We start from the raw sequence: 19,570 nt of genomic DNA, 5'->3' as shown, positions 1-19,570 counted from the left end.
AAATGGTCCCCCTTTGCCTCTACCAGGAGTAGGACCCCCCAAAATCGTAGGCCCATGCCAACTGGCCCCACTGCCCACCCCTATGCCCACCCATGACTGCAGAACAACTAGAATGCGAATATAGAATCATAGAATAGTAGAGTTAGAAGAGCCTCTAAGGCTATCTAGTCCAACCCCCTGCTCAATGCAGGAATCCACCTTAAAGCATCCCTGACAGATGGTTGTCCAGCTGCCTCTTGAAGGCTTCCAGTGTGGGAGAGCCCACCACCTCCCTAGGTCACTGGTTCCATTGTCGTACTGCTCTAACAGTCAGGACGTTTTTCCTGATGTCCAGCTGGAATCCGGCTTCCTGTAACTTCAGCCCCTTATTCCGTGTCCTGCACTTTGGGAGGATCGAGAAGAGATCCTGGCCCTTCTCTGTGTGACAACCTTTTAAGTATTTGAAGAGTGCTATCATGTCTCCCCTCAATCTTCTCTTCTCCAGGCTAAACTCCAGCTATTGGGCGGTATAGAAATGTAATAAATAAATGTAATAAATAAATAAATAAATAAACATGCCCAGTTCTTTCAGTCTCTCCTCATCGGGCTTTGGTTCCAGACCCCAGATCATCCTGGTTGCCCTCCTCTGAACATGCTCCAGCTCGTCTGCCTCCTTCTTGAATTGTGGAGCCCAGAACTGGACGCAATACTCAAGATGAGGCCTAACCAGGGCCGAATAGAGAGGAACCAGGAACTCACGCGATCTGGAAGCTATACTTCTATTAATGCAGCCCAAAATAGCATTTGCTTTTTTTGCAGCCACATCACACTCTTGGCTCATATTCAGCTTGTGATCTACAACAATGTGTGTAATGTGTGTAAAGTAGTTGTATTGTATTACAGAGCACTTCTAAGTGGGGTGGAAAACTTTCTGGGGGCATAACCTCCAGGACAGCTGTGCCCCTCCAAAGCCAGCGTTACCAGAGGAGGGGCACCTCTAGGGCCGGCATCAAACTTAGGTCTACACCCCAGTAAGGGCCCGCTGGCAGGAGCCCTCAGAGTTTCTTCTCTTATTTATTGCATTTATTTTATTTTTTGCATTTGTATACCGCCCCATAGACGAAACTCTCTGGGCGATTCACCATGGCAACCTGGTTGTTCCTTTGCCTCCCACTCTGGCCCAGACAGTGGTGCTGGTGAGGAGGAGACGCCACAGCCTACATGCTCCCCGGATCTCTGCCTGTCAAGCAAGATAGTGGCAAAGAGGAGGAGGAGAAGAAGGTGCAAGAGCACCTGGTAATGATGGGGCTGAGAAAGCAGATTCACTGAAGGGAGGGCCTGCATGGAGGGGGCCTTGCCCAGGGCCCTCCAGATCCACCAGGCACTTCTGCCCCAGCCTAATTCCCTCCATCTAGCACAGCCTTCCTCAACCTGGGGCGCTCCAGATGTGTTGGACTGCATCTCCCAGAATGCCCCAGCCATCAGCTGGCTGGGGCATTCTGGGAGTTGTAGTCCAACACATCTGGAGCGCCCCAGGTTGAGGAAGGCTGGCCTAATGGGAGTCCACCAAGAGAAGAGCCTTCCATGTGGTGTCCCCCTTTTGGACAGGTGTGTGTATGCATGTGTGTGTGCCTCCCAGTGGTGGACACGGCCCGGAGGCAAAAGGAAGTGGGGGGCAAACTGCAAAAAATCCCAGCTCCTTGTTTTCACTGCTTAAAAGCTCTCGAACTTTTAGAACAGCCTTCCTCAACCTGGGGCGCTCCAGATGTGTTGGACTACAACTCCCTGGCTGAGGCATTCTGGGAGTTGTAGTCCAACACACCTGGAGCGCCCCAAGTTGAGGAAGGCTGAAGCAGATCCTGAAATATAAATAAAATAACATTTAATAGTATATTTTAAAACTAGCTGATATACCCAGCATTGCTCAAGCCCCCTAAGATAGACGTCTGCAAAGTAATCATCTTAAAGTGGTAGGCTGGTGTAAGGCCTGTGAGTTAACTTTTAAACAAATTAAATTTCTTTCTTTCTTTATTACATTTACATCCCGCCTTTTTCCCTCCAAGCAACCCAAGGCGACATACATAATCCTCCTCCTCCTCCTCTCCATGTAATCCTCACAACGACAACCCTGTGAGGTAGGTTGGGCTGAGAGTCTGTGACCGGCCCAAAGTCACCCAGTGGGTTTCCATGGCCGAGTGGGGACTAGAACCCGGATTTCCCGACTCCCAGTCTAACACCTTAGCCAGTATACCACACTGGCTCTTTTTTCCTCTCTCACCCTCACAACAACCCTGCAAGGTAAGCCAGGGCTAGGCCTGTGAGGAAGCGTTTCTTTCAGGTATCTGATTGGCTAAAACTGTGGAAGGCAGGAACAAGTTTATTCGTTAGTTAGCCGTGGGATGGAAAATTGCCCCTCTAAATCTTCTTATGTCTCCCTAAATAAAGAGCAGTACACAATTATGATTTAATTTTTTAAAATGAAAGCGAAAAGTTTCAGGCAGGGGCCTCTACTATCCCTAAGGGAACAGTAGAGTTCCTGACCCACAAAAGAAATCATAGAATAGTAGAGTTGGAAGGGGCCTACCAGGTCATCAAGTCCAACCCCTTGCTCAATGCAGGAATCTACCTTAAAGCATCACTGACAGATGGCTGTCCAGCTGCCTCTTGAAGGCCTCTAGTGTGGGAGAGCCCACGACCTCCCTAGGTCACTGGTTCCATTGTCGTACTGCTCTAACAGTCAGGAAGTTTTTCCTGATGTCCAGCTGGAATCTGGCTTCCTTTAACTTGAGCCCGTTATTCCGTGTCCTGCACTCTGGGAGGATCGAGAAGAGATCCTGGCCTTCCTCTGTGTGACAACCTTTCACAAACATGATGAGTGCTATCATGTCTGTCCTCCATCTTCTCTTCTCCAGGCTAAACCTGCCCAATTCTTTCAGCCTCTCTTCATAGGGCTTTGTTTCCAGACCCCTGATCATCCTGGTTGCCCTCCTCTGAACACGCTCCAGCTTGTCTGCATCCTTCTTGAAGTGTGGAGCCCAGAACTGGACGCAATAAATCTGTACCCAGAAGGAATCAAAGTCTACTTTTGGGTTCTGATCTCTTGTGCTGTATGGAGGTGAATATGGGTTTATATCCTAAATGGGAGGGTTTTTGGGGGGTGGCGGAGGGAGTTCCTCTCCCACCACCTACAAGCAATGGGGAAATTACCATTCCCCTTTGAAGGAAACTGTTCCCTTGGAGTGGAGCACTTGGCTCTTGTGGCTGTCCATTGCTCAAGTGTGTTGCAGTGAGTAAACAGCAGACAGCGCCGCTTCCGTAAATCTTGCTCGTCATCTCAGAAACCGCAACTCAGAAACTGGCTTGGTACCCTGCGGCTCTGAAGGCAGTCAGAGGAGAACATTCTGGACTAGAAGGAGCTATGTTCTGTCTCAGCACAGCTTCACGTGTCCGTGCAACCTCAAAAAAGCACACTTCAACGCTTCTGCAAATCTTCCATCCTCATAAATAAAGAGGACTAGAACGTTTCTTTTAAAAATGCGAACGAAAGCTGAAAATTTCAGGCCCTCGGGTGCAACCAAACCCTCACTTCTATAACTTTCGGCATGTCTACACCTAGGGTCCGGAGGGGGAAGATCTCATGATTTGGTGATCGCGAGATCCTCCCCCTCAGCCTACACACGGTGCGCGACTTCCCGGGAGGAAGAGGATGTTGTGCCCGCCATTTTTTTAATCCGAAATGAGTGCAGGAGCGCTCCTACGAAACAGTTTTTTTTTTAAAAAAAAAAAAAAGCAACAACCCTCCAACTCACAACAGTTCCCAGCTCCTCACGGTTACTTACGAGGAGCTGGGACAAACTGGGACTGCTAGCCACACGTCCCACGGTCTCAGGACAAGCCCGAGACTGCGGGAAAAACTGGGATTAAAGGGTAGGCCAGGGAAAGGGAGGGATCATAGAATCATAGAATAGCAGAGTTGGAAGGGGCCTACAAGGGCATCGAGTCCAACCCCCAGCTCAATGCAGGAATCCACCCTAAAGCATCCCTGACTGATGGTTGTCCAGCTGCCTCTTGAATGTCTCTAGTGTGGGATCCCTCCCTGCTCCCAGGATCCCGTGTGCGTCATGTGGACGCACAGGGATGATCCCGGGGCAATCCTCGGGATATCAGCAGGTCTAGACATGCCCTGAGGCTGCAATCCACGTTTACTCCTCCTACGGAGAGTATGACAGTGTAAGCCTATCCATTTCATTCAGAACTAAGTCCTGCTGTAGCAGGTGTGTTTAAGACTGCTGCATCCTAAATTCAATTGCTCATTAGATTTACTTCTGGGTGCACAGGTTTAGGATTTTATTTAAAAAAAAAATAGAAAAAAATTAAGAAAAATAAAATAAAATCAGAAGGAGCGTAACCAATCCAAAGTGTTTACTTAGTCCATAGACAGTTCTAGATATTGGTACATAAAGACTGGGTTCAAACAACACAATAAACCAATGGTGGTTTAAATAGTCGACGGGTTATCGTGTTGTGTGTGGGGAGTTTTTTAACCGACGGTTGGTTATTTGGCCAACATGACCAACGCAAATAACCAGCGCTGTGCAGAGTTGGCTATTTGGACCACCAGTGGTTATTGTGTTGTAATGGAGGACACTGTTGGTTTTTTCCTCACCCGCTATTGGTTATTTCGTCAACCATAGAGTTGTAAGGCAAGAGTGGTCAAAGTGGTGGCTGCCACTCTAGTCCAGTTGGCAGGATAGATTTTCAGCAGCAATGAGTGATGGGATACTAGTGGGAGGACTGAAGGGAGAGAGAGGGCGAGGGATGAATGAGTCAGGGTGGAATAATAGTCAACTCAGTGCAGATCCTAATCCACACCACAGTTGATTATTATTATGTTGTGTGGGGAGTACTCCCTAGATAAACAACTGTCAAGTTGTTTATTACCCCATAGTAGACCATCATGTAGTCTGAATGCAGCCAAAGACAGTTACTAAAGCAAAACAGTAAAACAAGGATAAACTAAGACTTGTAAAATAAATAGAACAGACTATATAATACAAGTAATCATAAAAAGATTAATTGATTTTCATTCATTCATTGATTGCTTTTTTATACCGCCCAATAGCTGAATCTCTGTGGGTGGTTTTCAAAGACTAAAAACCTTAAAAATGCAATATTATACACTGTACATAGTACAAAAGCCATTGACATACAAATATATAAACATTCAGTACATGCACGCACGCACGCACATACGCACAATTTTAAACATTCGACCATAAGTAAATTCAGGACCAGATTAAAACCTTATCATACACTGCCAAATGCCTGGGGGTAGAGGACTTAACCTGGCATGAAAAGATAACAATGTTGGGGCCAGGCAACCCTCCATGAGGAGATTGTTCTACAATTGGGGGGCCAACACTGAGAAGGCATTTTCCCTTGTTGCCATCTTCTGAGCCTCCCTCAGCAGGTGAGTGCAGTAAATGAGTTGGTTCATGCTAGGGAGAGGTCTTCCATCAGGTATTGTGGTCCTGAGCTATGTAAAGCAGTGGTTCCCAAAGTGGGGGGTTGGGTGGGATTGCATAGGGGGGCGTTAAGAGGCAAGGGGGCGGCAGGAGGACGCTAAGAGGCAAAGGGGCGGCAGGGGGACGCTCGAGGTGGTCTTTTCTGAAAAGCGCCTCTCCAAAATCTCCCACGGACATTTTTATGGGAGAAGGTAGTTTGGTCCTAAGCCATATAGGGGTAGAATCCACACATGTATTAATACTGTTTAAGAAGAGTCCTTTTAACGGTGAATTGAAATGTTTCAAAAGCACCAAAACTCTAATGAAGAGACATACCCTGCTTGGTGTGCCCTGCCACGCCGGTTGCAAAACAGAGGTGCTCGCTCTCTTTTCCCCCCCTCGGCAAGCCTGCGGCGGGTGCTTCCCTTTTAAAGGGGCCGCGCACAGGGGGAACTGGGCATGAGTTTGCAGAACCAAGGGGGTGGTTACCTGAAAAAGTTTGGGGACCACTGATGTAAAGCTTTATAGATCAAAGCCCAGCACCTGGAATTGGGCTTGGAAACATGCAGGCAGGCAGTGCTGGTGGGCCAGAATTGGTGTTATATGTTTGGACCTTATTGTCCCTGTTATCAGTCTAATTCTAAGGGCATGTCTACACTACAAGGGTGTAGGGGGAGTATCGCAGACTTACTGGCTTCCGCGATCCTCCCTGGGTGTTGAGATGGCCGCGTGACGTCCCAAAAGGACATCGTGATCGCCATTATTTTTTAAAAACGAGAAGAGCCAAAGATAAGAAAAATTAAATTAAAATACCTGCTCCTCCCCCCTGATGGACACGGAGTGCCTGAAGAGCTCCGTGCCCCATGCCCAGTTCCCTTCTTGCATTTACTTGTGAGGAGGTGGGACAAAGCCACGACGGGTGCTTACACTTGCCGCGGTCTCGGGATGATCTCGAGACCGCAAGAAGAATTGGGCTAAAATGGAGGGATCATCCTTCCCTTCCCCCGGGATCCCCTGTGCATCATGTGGACGCACAGGGCTGATCCCAGGATGATCCCCGGGATAAGGCATGGTGTAGACCTGGTTGCATGGGCAACCAGGATGATCAGGGGTCTGAAAAGAAAGCCCTGTGAAGAGAGACTGAAACAACTGGGCATGTTTAGCCTGGAGAGGAGAAGATTGAGGGAAGACATGATAGCACTCTTCAAATACTTGAAAGGTAGTCACACAGAGGAGGGCCAGGATCTCTTCTCGATCCTCCCAGCGTGCAGGACATGGAATAACGGGCGCAAGTTACAGGAAGCCAGATTCCGGCTGGACATCAGGAAAAACCTTCTGACATTTAGAGCAGTACGACAATGAAACCAGTTACCTAGGGAGGTTGTGGGCTCTCCCGCACTAGAAGCTTTCAAGAGCCAGCTGGGCAACCATCTGTCAGGGATGCTTTAGGGTGGATTCTTGCATTGAGCAGGGGGTTGGACTCGATGGCCTTGTAGGCCCCTTCCAACTCTACTATTCTATGATTCTATGATTCTAGACATGCCCCAAGTGATCGGTGTTACAATGGTAAATGTTGAAGCACAGTTGCTCATCATGACAGTCCCCATAGCCACAGGCTATGCTGCCATAGAGGCAACTCAGGCAGCCGCCTAGAGCGCCAAGCAAACGAGGGCGCCGAACAGCGTACCCGGAAGCCGCCCATTCAAGACCGAGCCAGCCCCAAATACTTTGCAGCACAACAGGGGAAAATAGATCGTTGTTGGGAAGATTCATTTTCACCAGCCATTGTGAGGTTTGCAGCTAGGTTCAGAGGGGAAACAGAAGCCTGAAAAGGGTGGCAGGTTGTGTCAGCATCCCTGCGCATGATCACCCTGCGCATGATCACAGCATCCTCAGCTGGCGCTGAGTCCCTGTAAAGCCCGGGTCCACTACCCCACAAAGGCCCCATTCAGAAGACACCTCAAACCATGGCTTTAACCATAGTGGTTAAGCTAGAATGCCAGGCTGTGTTCAGAAGACATCTTAAACCATGGTTTTAACCATGGTGAATAAGGCTTTTAAGCCATGGTTTAAGGCTTTTAAGCCATGGTTTAAGGTGTCTTCTGAACACGGCCTGGCATCCTAGCTTAACCACCATGGTTAAAGCTGTGGTTTAAGGTGTTTTCTGAACGGGGCCTATAAGTGCCTGAAGAGGGGTGGTTGCCTTGTCCCAGGCTGAAAGAAAGCCCTGCTCCCTCCATTCTCAGAAGCTCTTGTTTAGAACGGGTTTCGCAGCCTTCCTCCACCTGGAACCCTCCAGATGTGTTGGACTACAACACCCATCATCCCATAGCCAGCTTGACCGGAATTGATGGAATGATGCGGATTGTAGTTCAACACACCTGGAGTGTGCCAGGTGGGGGAAGGCTGGATGAATTCATAGGTTCTTGAAAAGAGGGGGCTCGGCTGAAGCAGGAACCTTCCAAACCAAACCCATCAGTCCCGAGAAGAGGTTTTGATCAGCATCTCTTGCCCCAAGACCTGAAACAGTCTCCTGTTCTCTTGCCAACAGGGTTGTTTCTGTCTCCTGTTCCTGCAAAGTCTCCCCTTTTCTCTCTCTCTCTCTCTCTCCTATCCCACGCCTGCCTGCTGACTTCCCCCCAGCTCACACAGACAACTTGAGAAGGGGCCCTTGTGATGCAAAGTATAAATGGTTATCACCTTCAAAGCCCTACCTGGTTTGGGTCCAGGCTACCTGCGGGATCGCCTTCTCCCGTACAATCCGCCCCGCACACTCAGGTCCTCCGGGAAGAATCCACTTCAGCTAGCCAAAATTGGGCTGACAGGTATTACCCAGAGGACCTTCTCTCCTGCTGCTCCCAGACTGTGGAACGGCCTGCCGGAGGAGACGCGTCAACTTAACAGTCTTTTAGCATTTAAGAAAGCTATCACGACTGAGCTCTTCCGGCAGGCCCACTCAGTCCAATTTTAAGATGTTTTTAGAATGTTTAATAATTTTTTAAATTCAGTTTTATGTATTTTAGAATTATTGTTGTTCCCTGCCTCGATCCAAACGGAGAGGTGGGTAAGAAATAAAATTATTATTATTATTATTATTATTATTATTATTATTATTATTATTCAATGCTGAAGCTATGTGAGGGATTGATTGCCTCTGAGCATATGCAGAGTATCTAGCTGCCTTTATTTTTACTATTGGCCCATCAAGCCAAGGACCGCCCATTCTGACTGGCAGTATCACCTCTACAAAACCTTTCCCAGAATTGCCCCTCAAAGTCTCCTGGTAACTAGAAATGTCGGGATCAAATGCTGTAGCCCTAAGCTCTGGGCCTTCCCCTCTCAAAGGCACCCAGTCCCTTCGTATACTACCTCAATCATTCTTACAAGAACTGTGCAAAGTAGCTCTGTGCAAGATGTTGTTTTTTAAAATAAAAAATAGTCGTTGGTCACTTCATAAAGCTTTACGTTACTGGCCTTTCACTTTTTATGCAGGATAAATTAATAAGTACTAGCTGTACCATGCGTAACATACGCCGTTGTAGCATATCTTAAAGTTTATTAATTAAATATCATCGCAGGGGCGCGGGCTGCTTGGAAGCCACCGATACAGCGCCGTTTGGCAGTCCTGGGGGGCAGGGAGGTCAGGGGAGCAGATGTCCTCCTCTCTGTCAGCCTTGGGCCGCCCGCCCAGCTCGCATGAGATTAGGCCGGGGCCTCAGCTCGCAGCAGGAGAGTGGCCTCGCACCCAGACACCAAGGGTCCCGGCCGTGTCTTGCTCATGATCCAAACCGTGGCGCTGCCCCCTTCATGGGGGGGTGGGGAGCGAAGAGGCAGAAAGCGGGGTAGGATTACCTTGGAAAGCCCGGAGGAGTCGGGCGAGGGGCTTAGCAACCTGTATCAGCTGCTGTTACATGTTGTTACTGTTGCTTAGCAACCTGTATCAGCTGAAGCCTTTACGGAAACATACCTAAACGTTTTATATATACAGATTATAAATTGGACATATTTTTAAAATTTAAAAACAACAACAACAACAACAACAACCCTACAAAGTAGGACAATGTTATCTCATAAGACGCTGTCTTCTATAGTGTCAGCTCCATTTAGCCTAGAACCGCCTACCCTTCTGATCAGTCATGGGCTCTCCAAAATCCTTCGTAGGCCCGTTTAAATTGAGTGGAGGACCTAAACCTGCCACCTTTGTGCGTGCAAAGCATCTGCTCCGCCGCTGAGTCAACACAACCTGCACAGCGTCAGCCCACCCATCAACAGAGTGGCCCTCCGTTCAGACAACACGCTAAACCATGCTGCTTAACCACAAGATGGTGAACGGAATTCCGTTCACCATCTTGTGGTTAAGCAGCATGGTTTAGCGTGTTGTCTGAACGGGGCCAGTGTGATTCCTTTCTTTCTTCCTCCTGGAAAGCATTTGTAGCACCCTGGGCATGGCATGAATATTACTGAGCTGTCATCATAGTACCTTAAGCCACACACTGGCTCTGCAGGAGACCGCATCCAGAACATTTCCCCTGGCTTTCATGACTTTCCTCCGCAGTCCAGTAGAATATGGACTGTAACTGTTCCTACCAGCACTCATGGCCTTGTTAAGCATCCCCACGATTCGACAGCATGGAGATCAGCCGGCTCTACCCGGACGTACAATCCAAGAAGAGGCAACGCTAACAATTTAAAGGCCCACAAAATATCCGCATTCGCACGGGTGGCTCTCAAGACCGTTTCCACCGCTCCTGGCTGTGTAAAGGCAGCAGGACTAAAGAAAAAATAAAATAAGACCATGCACCACAAAAGCAACCGCCCAGCTCCGTTGCTACGAAAGGGCGGGGAGAAGAAGCCACAAATGATCTCTGAAGCAAGAGGAAGTGCGATCCGACGACTTCCTCTTTGGGGCACAGTTACAGACCTTTTTCTCAATTATGCAAAAACAAATAATAACGTTGAGAAGCAGCATTGTCGGCCTGATTAAAAAAACGAAAACCTCAGTTTGGTTATTGTTTTTAGTTGTTAATAGAGAGATGGAGCGATGAAACTGGGATAAATTTGTGTATGACTAAAACAATGGTTCTGAAGGGAAAAAATATCTCGTGAGGTACTGGTTCCTCTCTATTCGGCCCTGGTTAGGCCTCATCTAGAGTATTGCGTCCAGTTCTGGGCTCCACAATTCAAGAAGGATGCAGACAAGCTGGAGCGTGTTCAGAGGATGATCAGGGGTCTGGAAACAAAGCCCTATGAAGAGAGACTGAAAGAACTGGGCATGTTTAGCCTGGAGAAGAGAAGATGGAGGGGAGACATGAGAGCACTCTTCAAAGACTTAAAAGGTTGTCACACAGAGGAGGGCCAGGATCTCTTCTTGATCCTCCCAGAGTGCAGGACACGGAATAATGGGATCAAGTTAAAGGAAGCCAGATTCCAGCTGGACATCAGGAAAAACTTCCTGACTGCTAGAGCAGTACGACAATGGAACCAGTGACCTAGGGAGGTGGTGGGCTCTCCCACACTAGAGGCCTTCAAGAGGCAGCTGGACAACCACCTGTCAGGGATGCTTTAGGGTGGATTCCTGCATTGAGCAGGCGGTTTTACTCAATGGCCTTGTAGGCCCCTTCCAACTCTACTATTCTATGATTCGATGATCTTTTGATCCACGCATGGGTCATGGAACAGGCATGCTCTCTGGAGTCCACCATCTTAGAAAAGCCATTCTTTCTTACATGCACCATATTAAAGGAGGTATCCTTTACAAAATGCGCCATCTTAGAAGAGGCGTGCATGCATGGGTTCCTCTGTAGGTGAGACGATGCCCATATTTGTGGGGTGGGGTAAATACTTAGAAAAAAATAATTATTCAATTAATCGGGAGGACTTTTTAAAATCACTCCAAAAGTGTTTAAATGGATCTTTCTGAACAACTGACAGTGCGATCTTATGCACATGATTACTCAAAAGTACGTCCCATTGTGTTCAATGGGGTTTACTCCCTAGTAAGTGTGTTTAGAAACTCAATATAAATAACACAAAGCTTTCATAACATGCTAGCACAACTCCTCTTCACTTCCCTCCACCCTCTCTTTCTTTCATATCTGCTAGCATATGCTGAAAAATAAAGTTGTATTTCGCAGTATGAGAAAGGCGCAAGACTTGGGGCCCTGGGATTTTTTTTTTAGCATTCATTTCAGAACACGAAGCCTCCAGCTGCCCCACAATGACATTTTGCTAGCGTACAAGCATGCGCTGGGTATTGCTGCACATCTCCTTTTCAAGCCACAGAGTAAGCATTTCCGAACACAAGATACCCACTAGTAAAACTGAGAGGTGCAATTCTTAACTCACCGGTGCGGCCTTCCACCATCCAAACAAAGCACAGTTCAGATGAAGAGAGATATAACATCAGCAACAACAAATCTTAACGTTTCTAAGGACTAACAGATATATTGTGACATACAATTACGCTTCAAATGGAGTGTAAAAGTATCTAAAATAAGCACACTGCTCAGTCACAAACCGGTGTTGGTGATAATACAAACATACTGGCGTTGATAAGCTAATTAACACCTGTAATGATTTATTTTTTAAAAACACATTGTCTACATTCAGGCCACAGGTGACAGAAGTTCTTGTAACAATTTCCGAAGATGTAGATGTGTTAGTGTGTTGCAGGCAAAACAACATATTTATTTTGATATAAGCTTTCTTAGATCCAGAGGGAGAGGCGGGTAACAAATAAATAAATAAATAAATTATTATTATTATTATTATTATTATTATTATTATTATTATTATTATTTCTAGTATCAGATGCCTCTGATGAACGGGACAATGTCCATGAAAGCTCATGCCACAATAAATTTGTTAGCCTTTAAGGTGCCACAAGACCTTTCGTTGCTGATACAGTGTGTTCGGGTATATTGCTGAGCCATCATGAAAGCCTCTTCCAGCTTCTGTAAATATATTGAAGGAAGAGAGAAGATTGAGGGGAGACATGATAGCACTCTTCCAATACTTGTCACACAGAAGAGGGCCAGGATCTCTTCTTGATCCTCCCAGAGTGCAGAACACGGAATAACAGGCTCAAGTTACAGGAAGCCAGATTCCAGCTGGACATCAGGAAAAACTTCCTGACTGTTAGAGCAGTATGACAATGGAACCAGTTACCTAGGGAGGTTGTGGGCTCTCCCACACTAGAGGCCTTCAAGAGGCAGCTGGACAACCATCTGTCAGGGATGCTTTAGGGTGGATTCCTGCAATGAGCAGGGGGTTGGACTCGATGGCCCTGTAGGCCCCTTCCAACTCTACTATTCTATGATTCTATGATTATCGATCCTCCCAGAGTGCAGGACACAGAATAATGGGCTTAAGTGACAGGAAGCCAGATTCCGGCTGGACATCAGGAAAAACTTCCTGACTGTTAGAGCATATAAAATCATAGAATCAGAAAATAGTATAAGGCCATCGAGTCCAACTCCCTGCTCAATGCAGGAATCCACTTTAAAGCATCCCTGACAGGGTGGTTGTCCAGCTGCCTCTTGAAGGCCTCTAGTGTGGGAGAGCCCACAACCTCCCTAGGTCACTGGTTCCATTGTCGTACCGTTCTAACAGGCAGGAAGTTTTTCCTGATCATAGAATCATAGAATAGTAGAGTTGGAAGGGGCCTTCAAGGCCATTGAGTCCAACCCCCTGCTCAATGCAGGAATCCACCCTAAAGCATCCCTGACAGATGGTTGTCCAGCTGCCTCTTGAAGGCCTCTAGTGTGGGAGAGCCCACAACCTCCCTAGGTCACTGGTTCCATTGTCGTACTGCTCTAACAGTCAGGAAGTTTTTCCTGATGTCCAGCCGGAATCTGGCTTCCTTTAACTTGACCCCGTTATTCCGTGTCCCGCACTCTGGGAGGATCGAGAAGAGATCCTGGCCCTCCTCTGTGTGACAACGTTTCAAGTATTTGAAGAGTGCCTTTGAAGACCAGCTGCTGCAGGGCACGAGAGAAAAGGTGCCATTGTGCTCATGTCCTGCTCGTGAACTTCCGAGAGGCATCTGGTTAACCGTGATGAGAAATCAGATGCTGGATGCAATTGGACTTTTGATCCCATCAGTAGAGCAGTTCTTATATTCTTATCTTGACTCTCTCTTGACTCTAGTGCTAATGCATGTAGATGGGAGCTGCCTGACTCACAAACACAAATCCAGTATGTATGATGTTGCACCAGGTATGGGTTGAACCTCATTTTGGTGCCTGTACCCCTGTCTATATGGAGGTGCGAATTTTCCTTCCTGGCGCCTCTGAAAAGTTTTTTTAAAAAAAATTAATGGTGGGGAGAGGGTGGAAAGGAAAGGGGCCATTCGTCCCCAGGGGGAGGGAGGAAAGGAACGGGGCTGCCCCCCTCTTTTTATAATTTAAAGGGCACAATATGTGGAGCACTGCATATTCAGATTGGAGGTTGCCCAGTCCTCTGCTTGAAAAGTTATATATATAAAAAAAGAAATGGCATGGGGGTGGGGTGAGGAAAGAATCGGGGCTGTCCCCCCACCTTTTTCTTTCTAATTTAAAGACCACAATATGCAGAGGTCCACATATTCAGAATGGAGGTTGCCTGGCCCTGTGAAAATTTGGCAATGTGGAGTTCCGTATATTTAAATCATAAAATAAAAAAGGGGGGAGGAACGACACTGTTGCTCTCCCCCCCCCATTGTTAATCTTTTTTTTTTTTTTACTGTTTTAGAGACGCTCAACTTTTTTGGAGCGGATTTTCCAGGGTTTGCCCCTGGATGGCTTTGTATTTGCAGCTGCATCATCTGTCCGAAAATGGAAAATGGAAATGGAAATGCAAGATCTTGATCCTCCCAGAGTGCAGGACAAGGAATAACGGGCTCAAGTTAAAGGAAGCCAGACTCCAGCTGGACATCAGGAAAAACTTCCTGACTGTTAAGAGCAGTACGACAATGGAACCAGTGACCTAGGGAGGTTGTGGGCTCTCCCACACTAGAGGCCTTCAAGAGGCAGCTGGACAAGCATCTGTCAGGGATGCTTTAGGGTGGATTCCTGCATTGAGCAGGGGGTTGGACTCGATGGCCTTGTAGGCCCCTTCCAACTCTGCTATTCTATGATTCTATGATTTATGGTGGTATAAACAACCGTATGGATGAGCCCTGTGTTGGGGTGTGAAAACAGAAGCAGCTAGGAGGCCCTGATGCATAGCAAATGGGCTGTGTACAGCTGGGCAGGTCACAAATTGAACATGCGCAAAACTCCAGCCTGCTACTTCCCTTTTACACACACACACACACACACACACACACACACACACACACACATGCAAAAAACAGATAACTCTTATTGGTGCATGTATTCAAATTGCAGATGCTGATAGAGACAGATTTGCTTGTTTCTTTCTGAAGAACTGAAGGTGGTTTGATCTTTGCTTCTTCTTGTGTATGCATTCATCTCCTCGGTCTCGTCTGATGATACAGGTGCAGCTGGCTTGTGTAGTCTTAAAAAACCTGCTAGATACGTTTGATTACAGGCATCAACAGGGCAAAAGTGGCATATGGGTCCAGCAAAGGAAGCAAAACTTCTCTCAAACCACTTTCAGTTCACTGCAAAGCAATGGTCAGAAGTACAACCAGGTTCATTCCAAGTGTTAACGTTCTCTCAAATATTGTTTTTTCGCTTTCCTTTTCATTTTGAGGGAAATGGTTATATGGTGGTTGTTAAACCAACCGGCTTTAGAAGGCAATGGGGAGAAGCCAATGTTGAGGAAGTAAGTACAGCATATATCAAATGAAGACACGGAATAACAGGCTCAAGTTAAAGGAAGCCAGATTCCGGCTGGACATCAGGAAAAACTTCCTGACTGTTAGAGCAGTACGACAATGGAACCCGTTACCTAGGGAGGTTGTGGGCTCTCCCACACTAGAGGCATTCAAGAGGCAGCTGGACAACAGTCTGTCAGGGATGCTTTAGGGTGGATTCCTGCATTGAGCAGGGGTTTGGACTCAATGGCCTTGTAGGCCCCTTCCAACTCTGCTATTCTATGATTCTATGATAAGAAGTGAGGGGATATATGACCCTACAAACCTATTTTCTGGTCCCAATTTTGCCTTTGGGGGATACGGTTAGTTTTTCTTGTTACTACACTTTGGCCCTTTCTACACCTAAGGATTATCCCCGGAAAATGGAGGGATCGCCCCTACCTGCTCCCGCGATCCCAGGTGTGTAATTTGGATGCACAGGGATGATCCCGGGACGATCTCGGGGGGGCGGGGGGGAAGGCAGGTGTAGAAACAACCTTTGTCATTCTGCAGTGTTTTAGTTCCGACCCTGGAGTCTCTCACTGTTGTATCTCTGAGGGAGAGTGCATGAACATCAAGGTAATGTGCAGTCCAACACATCAAGAGGGCACTAGGTTGGGGGAAGGCTTTCACACACATTGCAGAGGTCTCAGCATCTGCAATATACTGTGGGACACTTAGGCCATAGCTAGACCTAAGGTTTATCCCTGGATCGTCCAGGGATCAAACCTGTTCATCTAGGTGACACACAGGGGATCCAGTGCTCAGGCAGGGGCGAACCCTGGATGATCCCAGGATAAACCTTCAGTCTAGCTGTGGCCTCAGAATCATAGAATAGCAGAGTTGGAAGGGGCCTACAAGGCCATCGAGTCCAACCCCCTGCTCAATGCAGGAATCCACCTTAAAGCATATCTGACAGGTGGCTGTCCATCTGCCTCTAGAGTGCCTCTAGCGTGGGAGAGACCACAACCTCCCTAGGTAACCAGTTCCATTGTCGTACTGCTCTAACAGTCAGGAAGTTTTTCCTGATGTCCAGCCGGAATCCGGCTTCCTGTAACTTGAGCCCATTATTCCGTGTCCTGCACTCTGGGAGGATCGAGAAGAGATCCTGGCCCTCCTCTGTGTGACAACCTTTCAAGTATTTGAAGAGTGCTATCATGTCTCCCCTCAGTCTTCTCTTCTCCAGGCTAAACATGCCCAGTTCTTTCAGTCTCTCTTCATAGGGCTTTGTTTCCAGACCCCTGATCACCCTCTGAACACGCTCCAGCTTGTCTGTGTCCTTCTTTATACTGTTAGTTTTACCCTACCCTGTGCCTGCTTACCCTACCCTGTGCCTGTTTGCATTCTCTTCCCCTCCTTATTGTTTTACTATGATTTTATTAGATTGTAAGCCTATGCGGCAGGGTCTTGCTATTTACTGTTTTACTCTGTACAGCACCATGTACATTGATGGTGCTATATAAATAAATAAATAAATAAATAAATAAATAAATAAATAAAAATAATAATAATAATAATTCTTGAATTGTGGAGCCCAGAACTGGACGCAATACTCTAGATGAGGCCTAGCCAGGACTAAATAGAGAGGAACCAGTAACTCACACTTATATTTCCCCCGTCCCCAATATATGTTAAAATGAAACCAAACAGGCCCTCTTTCCTTTCAAATCAGCAGAGGCCAGCTATGGCAGGGTCAGCAATGCATAGCAAGTGGGATGGGGGTGGATGTATGCTCAGACAGTCATCACTGTTACAAAAATGTGGGTGATACAATTGTGTCTGTATTTCCATCCTGCCAAATTGGAGGCTAGGCCATTACTCACCAAGGCGGCTGGGGGTACAGGGCTTCCTGCCCTGCCCTTCTTTGAGATGGAGGGCGTTTTCATCAGTTCACGCTTCTTCCTTGAAAACATGGTGTCCCACCGAAAGGCGACGTCCGCAGCTCAACGTTGGGCTCCCAGCTCCCGGCTGGAGTTGTCCTTCCTTTCCATCCACCAGATGTGGCTCCTTGGACTGGCCTTCCACCACAGCCTGGTTGTTGACACACTTTGCCAATGAAACACGCTGCAATTTTAACTCCAGTCACCGTCTGCGCGGCTGCCTGGTCTCAAAGCACATGATTGCTCACTTATTTCCTGGCTGGGTTTCTCTGAAAAAAACAACAACCCAACAACTGAAATACTACACAGGAAAAGGCCAGTGTGTGCGTGTGCGTGTGGCAGCGGTTGCTAACTGGGAGGAAGCTACAGCTTGCTAAATTCCTCTTTGTTGTTCTTACTCCTTTGTAGGCAAAATTCAGTTGATCTCTCTCCGCTTTAATTTGCAAGATCATTTGAAGCTTCTTATAATGAGTTAGACAATTGGTTCATCTGGATAAGTATTGAGGCCATGAGTCCCACATGCATTTTGCAATGTGTGAAAAGAGTATTCCCCACCTCCCCTGTCCTGAGCTGACTACAAATCAACTTTATGGGATGATGGGGAGAGAGAGATAGAGAGATATTTCCACCCACTTCTTCCCAACTTGTTCATTATTTTATATAGTTCTGTCATGTTCACGCTTGAGTATCCCTTTGCGCAACTAAAGAGACTCCATTTATTTATTTATTAAATTTATATACCGCCCCATAGCTGAAGCTCTCTGGGCGGTTTACAAAAGTTAAAAACAGTGAACATTTAAAAAGTATACAAAATTTTAAACCATCAAAAATATAAAAAACAACAGTATAAAACAACAATATCCATTTAAACAGCAATAGGTCTGGGGTCTATTAAAAAACAAACTTGGCATATGTTGTTAAATGCTGTTAAATGCCTGGGAGAAGAGAAAAGTCTTGACCAGGCGCCGAAAAGATAACAATGTTAGTGCCAGGCGAGCCTCGTCGGGGAGATCATTCCATAATTGGAGGCCACCACTGAAAAGGCCCTCTCCCTTGTTGCCATCCTCCGAGCTTCCCTCGGAGTAGGCACTCGGAGGAGGACCTTAGATGTTGAGCACAGTGTAGGTTCATGTCGGGAGAGGCGTTCCGTCAGGTATTGTGGTCCCAAGCCGTGTAAGGTAGGGTGACCATATGAAAAGGAGGACAAGGCTCCTGTATCTTTAACAGTTGCATAGAAAAAGGAATTTCAGCAGGTGTCATTTGTATGCATGCAGCACCTGGTGAAATTCCCTCTTCATCACAACAGTTAAAGCAGCAGGAGCTATCCTAGAGTGACCAGATTTAAAAGAGGGCAGGGCACCTGCCGCTTCAACTGTTGTGATGAAGAGGGAATTTCACCAGCTTCTCCATATATACTAACGACACCTGCAGAAATTCCCTTTTCTATACAACTGTTAAAGATACAGCAGCCCTGTCCTCCTTTTCATATGGTCACCCTAGTCACTTTATAGGTTAAAACCAGCACCTTGAATTGGGCTCGGAAACGTATAGGCAGCCAATGCAAGCGGGCCAGAAAAAGAATGCAAAGCAACAAACAACATTAAATGCAGGATAATGTACAAAATAACAAAGCAAAAAAGCCAAATCAATTAAAAACACATCCATTAAAATTACGGAAGCAGCAGCACTCCCTGGCTTAACCTGAATATTTCAGCGAAACTGAATTCAGCTTCAAGCCCAAAAGCCTGTCTGAATAAGAAAATTTTTACCTGCCGGTGGAACGATGATCAGAGATGGAATTCACCTGATCTCCCTTGGCAATGAGTTCCACAGCCTGGGAGCAGCCACAGAGAAGTTCCTCCCTCACGTCCCCACCAAGCGCACCTCTGATAGCAGAGGGAAAGAGAGAAGGGACCCTCAGGGGGGTCTTAAAACCCTGACAAGCCCTTGGGGAAGCACGCTGTCAAACAGCCTGGTCCCCAGTTGTGTAGGCCTTTTTAAGCCATCATACCCACCACTTTGAATAAGATTATTACTATTAACAAACCCTACCTTCAAACTAGACCACAAGTGTAGGCCTTTCAGCTGCACAGGCTTAAATCAAAAGGCATGAATGCAGCTTTGTGCAACTTATCTATTGCTTGCGAAATTGTAACATAAATGAGACTGGTCAGCTCTCTGCTACCCCCTATGGACCGAAAACATTTAAAGGGAGAGTGCAACATCTCTCATCCAACGTTTCCCAAATTCTCTCCAGGCCCCCGTCTATACGACCGCGGGATTGCTCCTCATTAAATATAAACCCGAATTTCCGTTGATTCGAATCTAGGCAAAGAGCGTCACGCTGCAGCAGCAACAGGGATTTATCTTCTGAATTTATTTATTTTTATAGTTAGTTATAAATGCGC

At 46.9% G+C, this 19,570-nt stretch overlaps 1 protein-coding gene across 3 annotated transcripts in view; it reads right to left on the bottom strand.

Annotated features, from left to right (window-relative positions):
* Positions 1-17,195, bottom strand: part of ARHGAP45 (Rho GTPase activating protein 45) — a 77,904-nt gene extending 60,709 nt beyond the window's left edge. For 2 of the 3 annotated variants that reach the window (XM_063147246.1, XM_063147248.1), the window contains exon 1: positions 9,964-10,126. In XM_063147246.1, the coding sequence (XP_063003316.1) occupies positions 9,964-10,095 (132 nt within the window). In that variant the 5' untranslated portion in view covers positions 10,096-10,126. Of the gene's footprint in view, positions 1-9,963; positions 10,127-17,105 lie in introns of those variants that run through there. The other variant, XM_063147247.1, reaches the window with a different exon arrangement.
* Positions 17,196-19,570: the final 2,375 nt, after the last annotated feature.

Source organism: Elgaria multicarinata, chromosome 23, assembly GCF_023053635.1.
Source record: "Elgaria multicarinata webbii isolate HBS135686 ecotype San Diego chromosome 23, rElgMul1.1.pri, whole genome shotgun sequence".
Classification (NCBI taxonomy): domain Eukaryota; kingdom Metazoa; phylum Chordata; class Lepidosauria; order Squamata; family Anguidae; genus Elgaria; species Elgaria multicarinata.
Note: the sequence above shows the minus strand (reverse complement) of the source record. Positions and strands in the feature narration are given on the sequence as shown.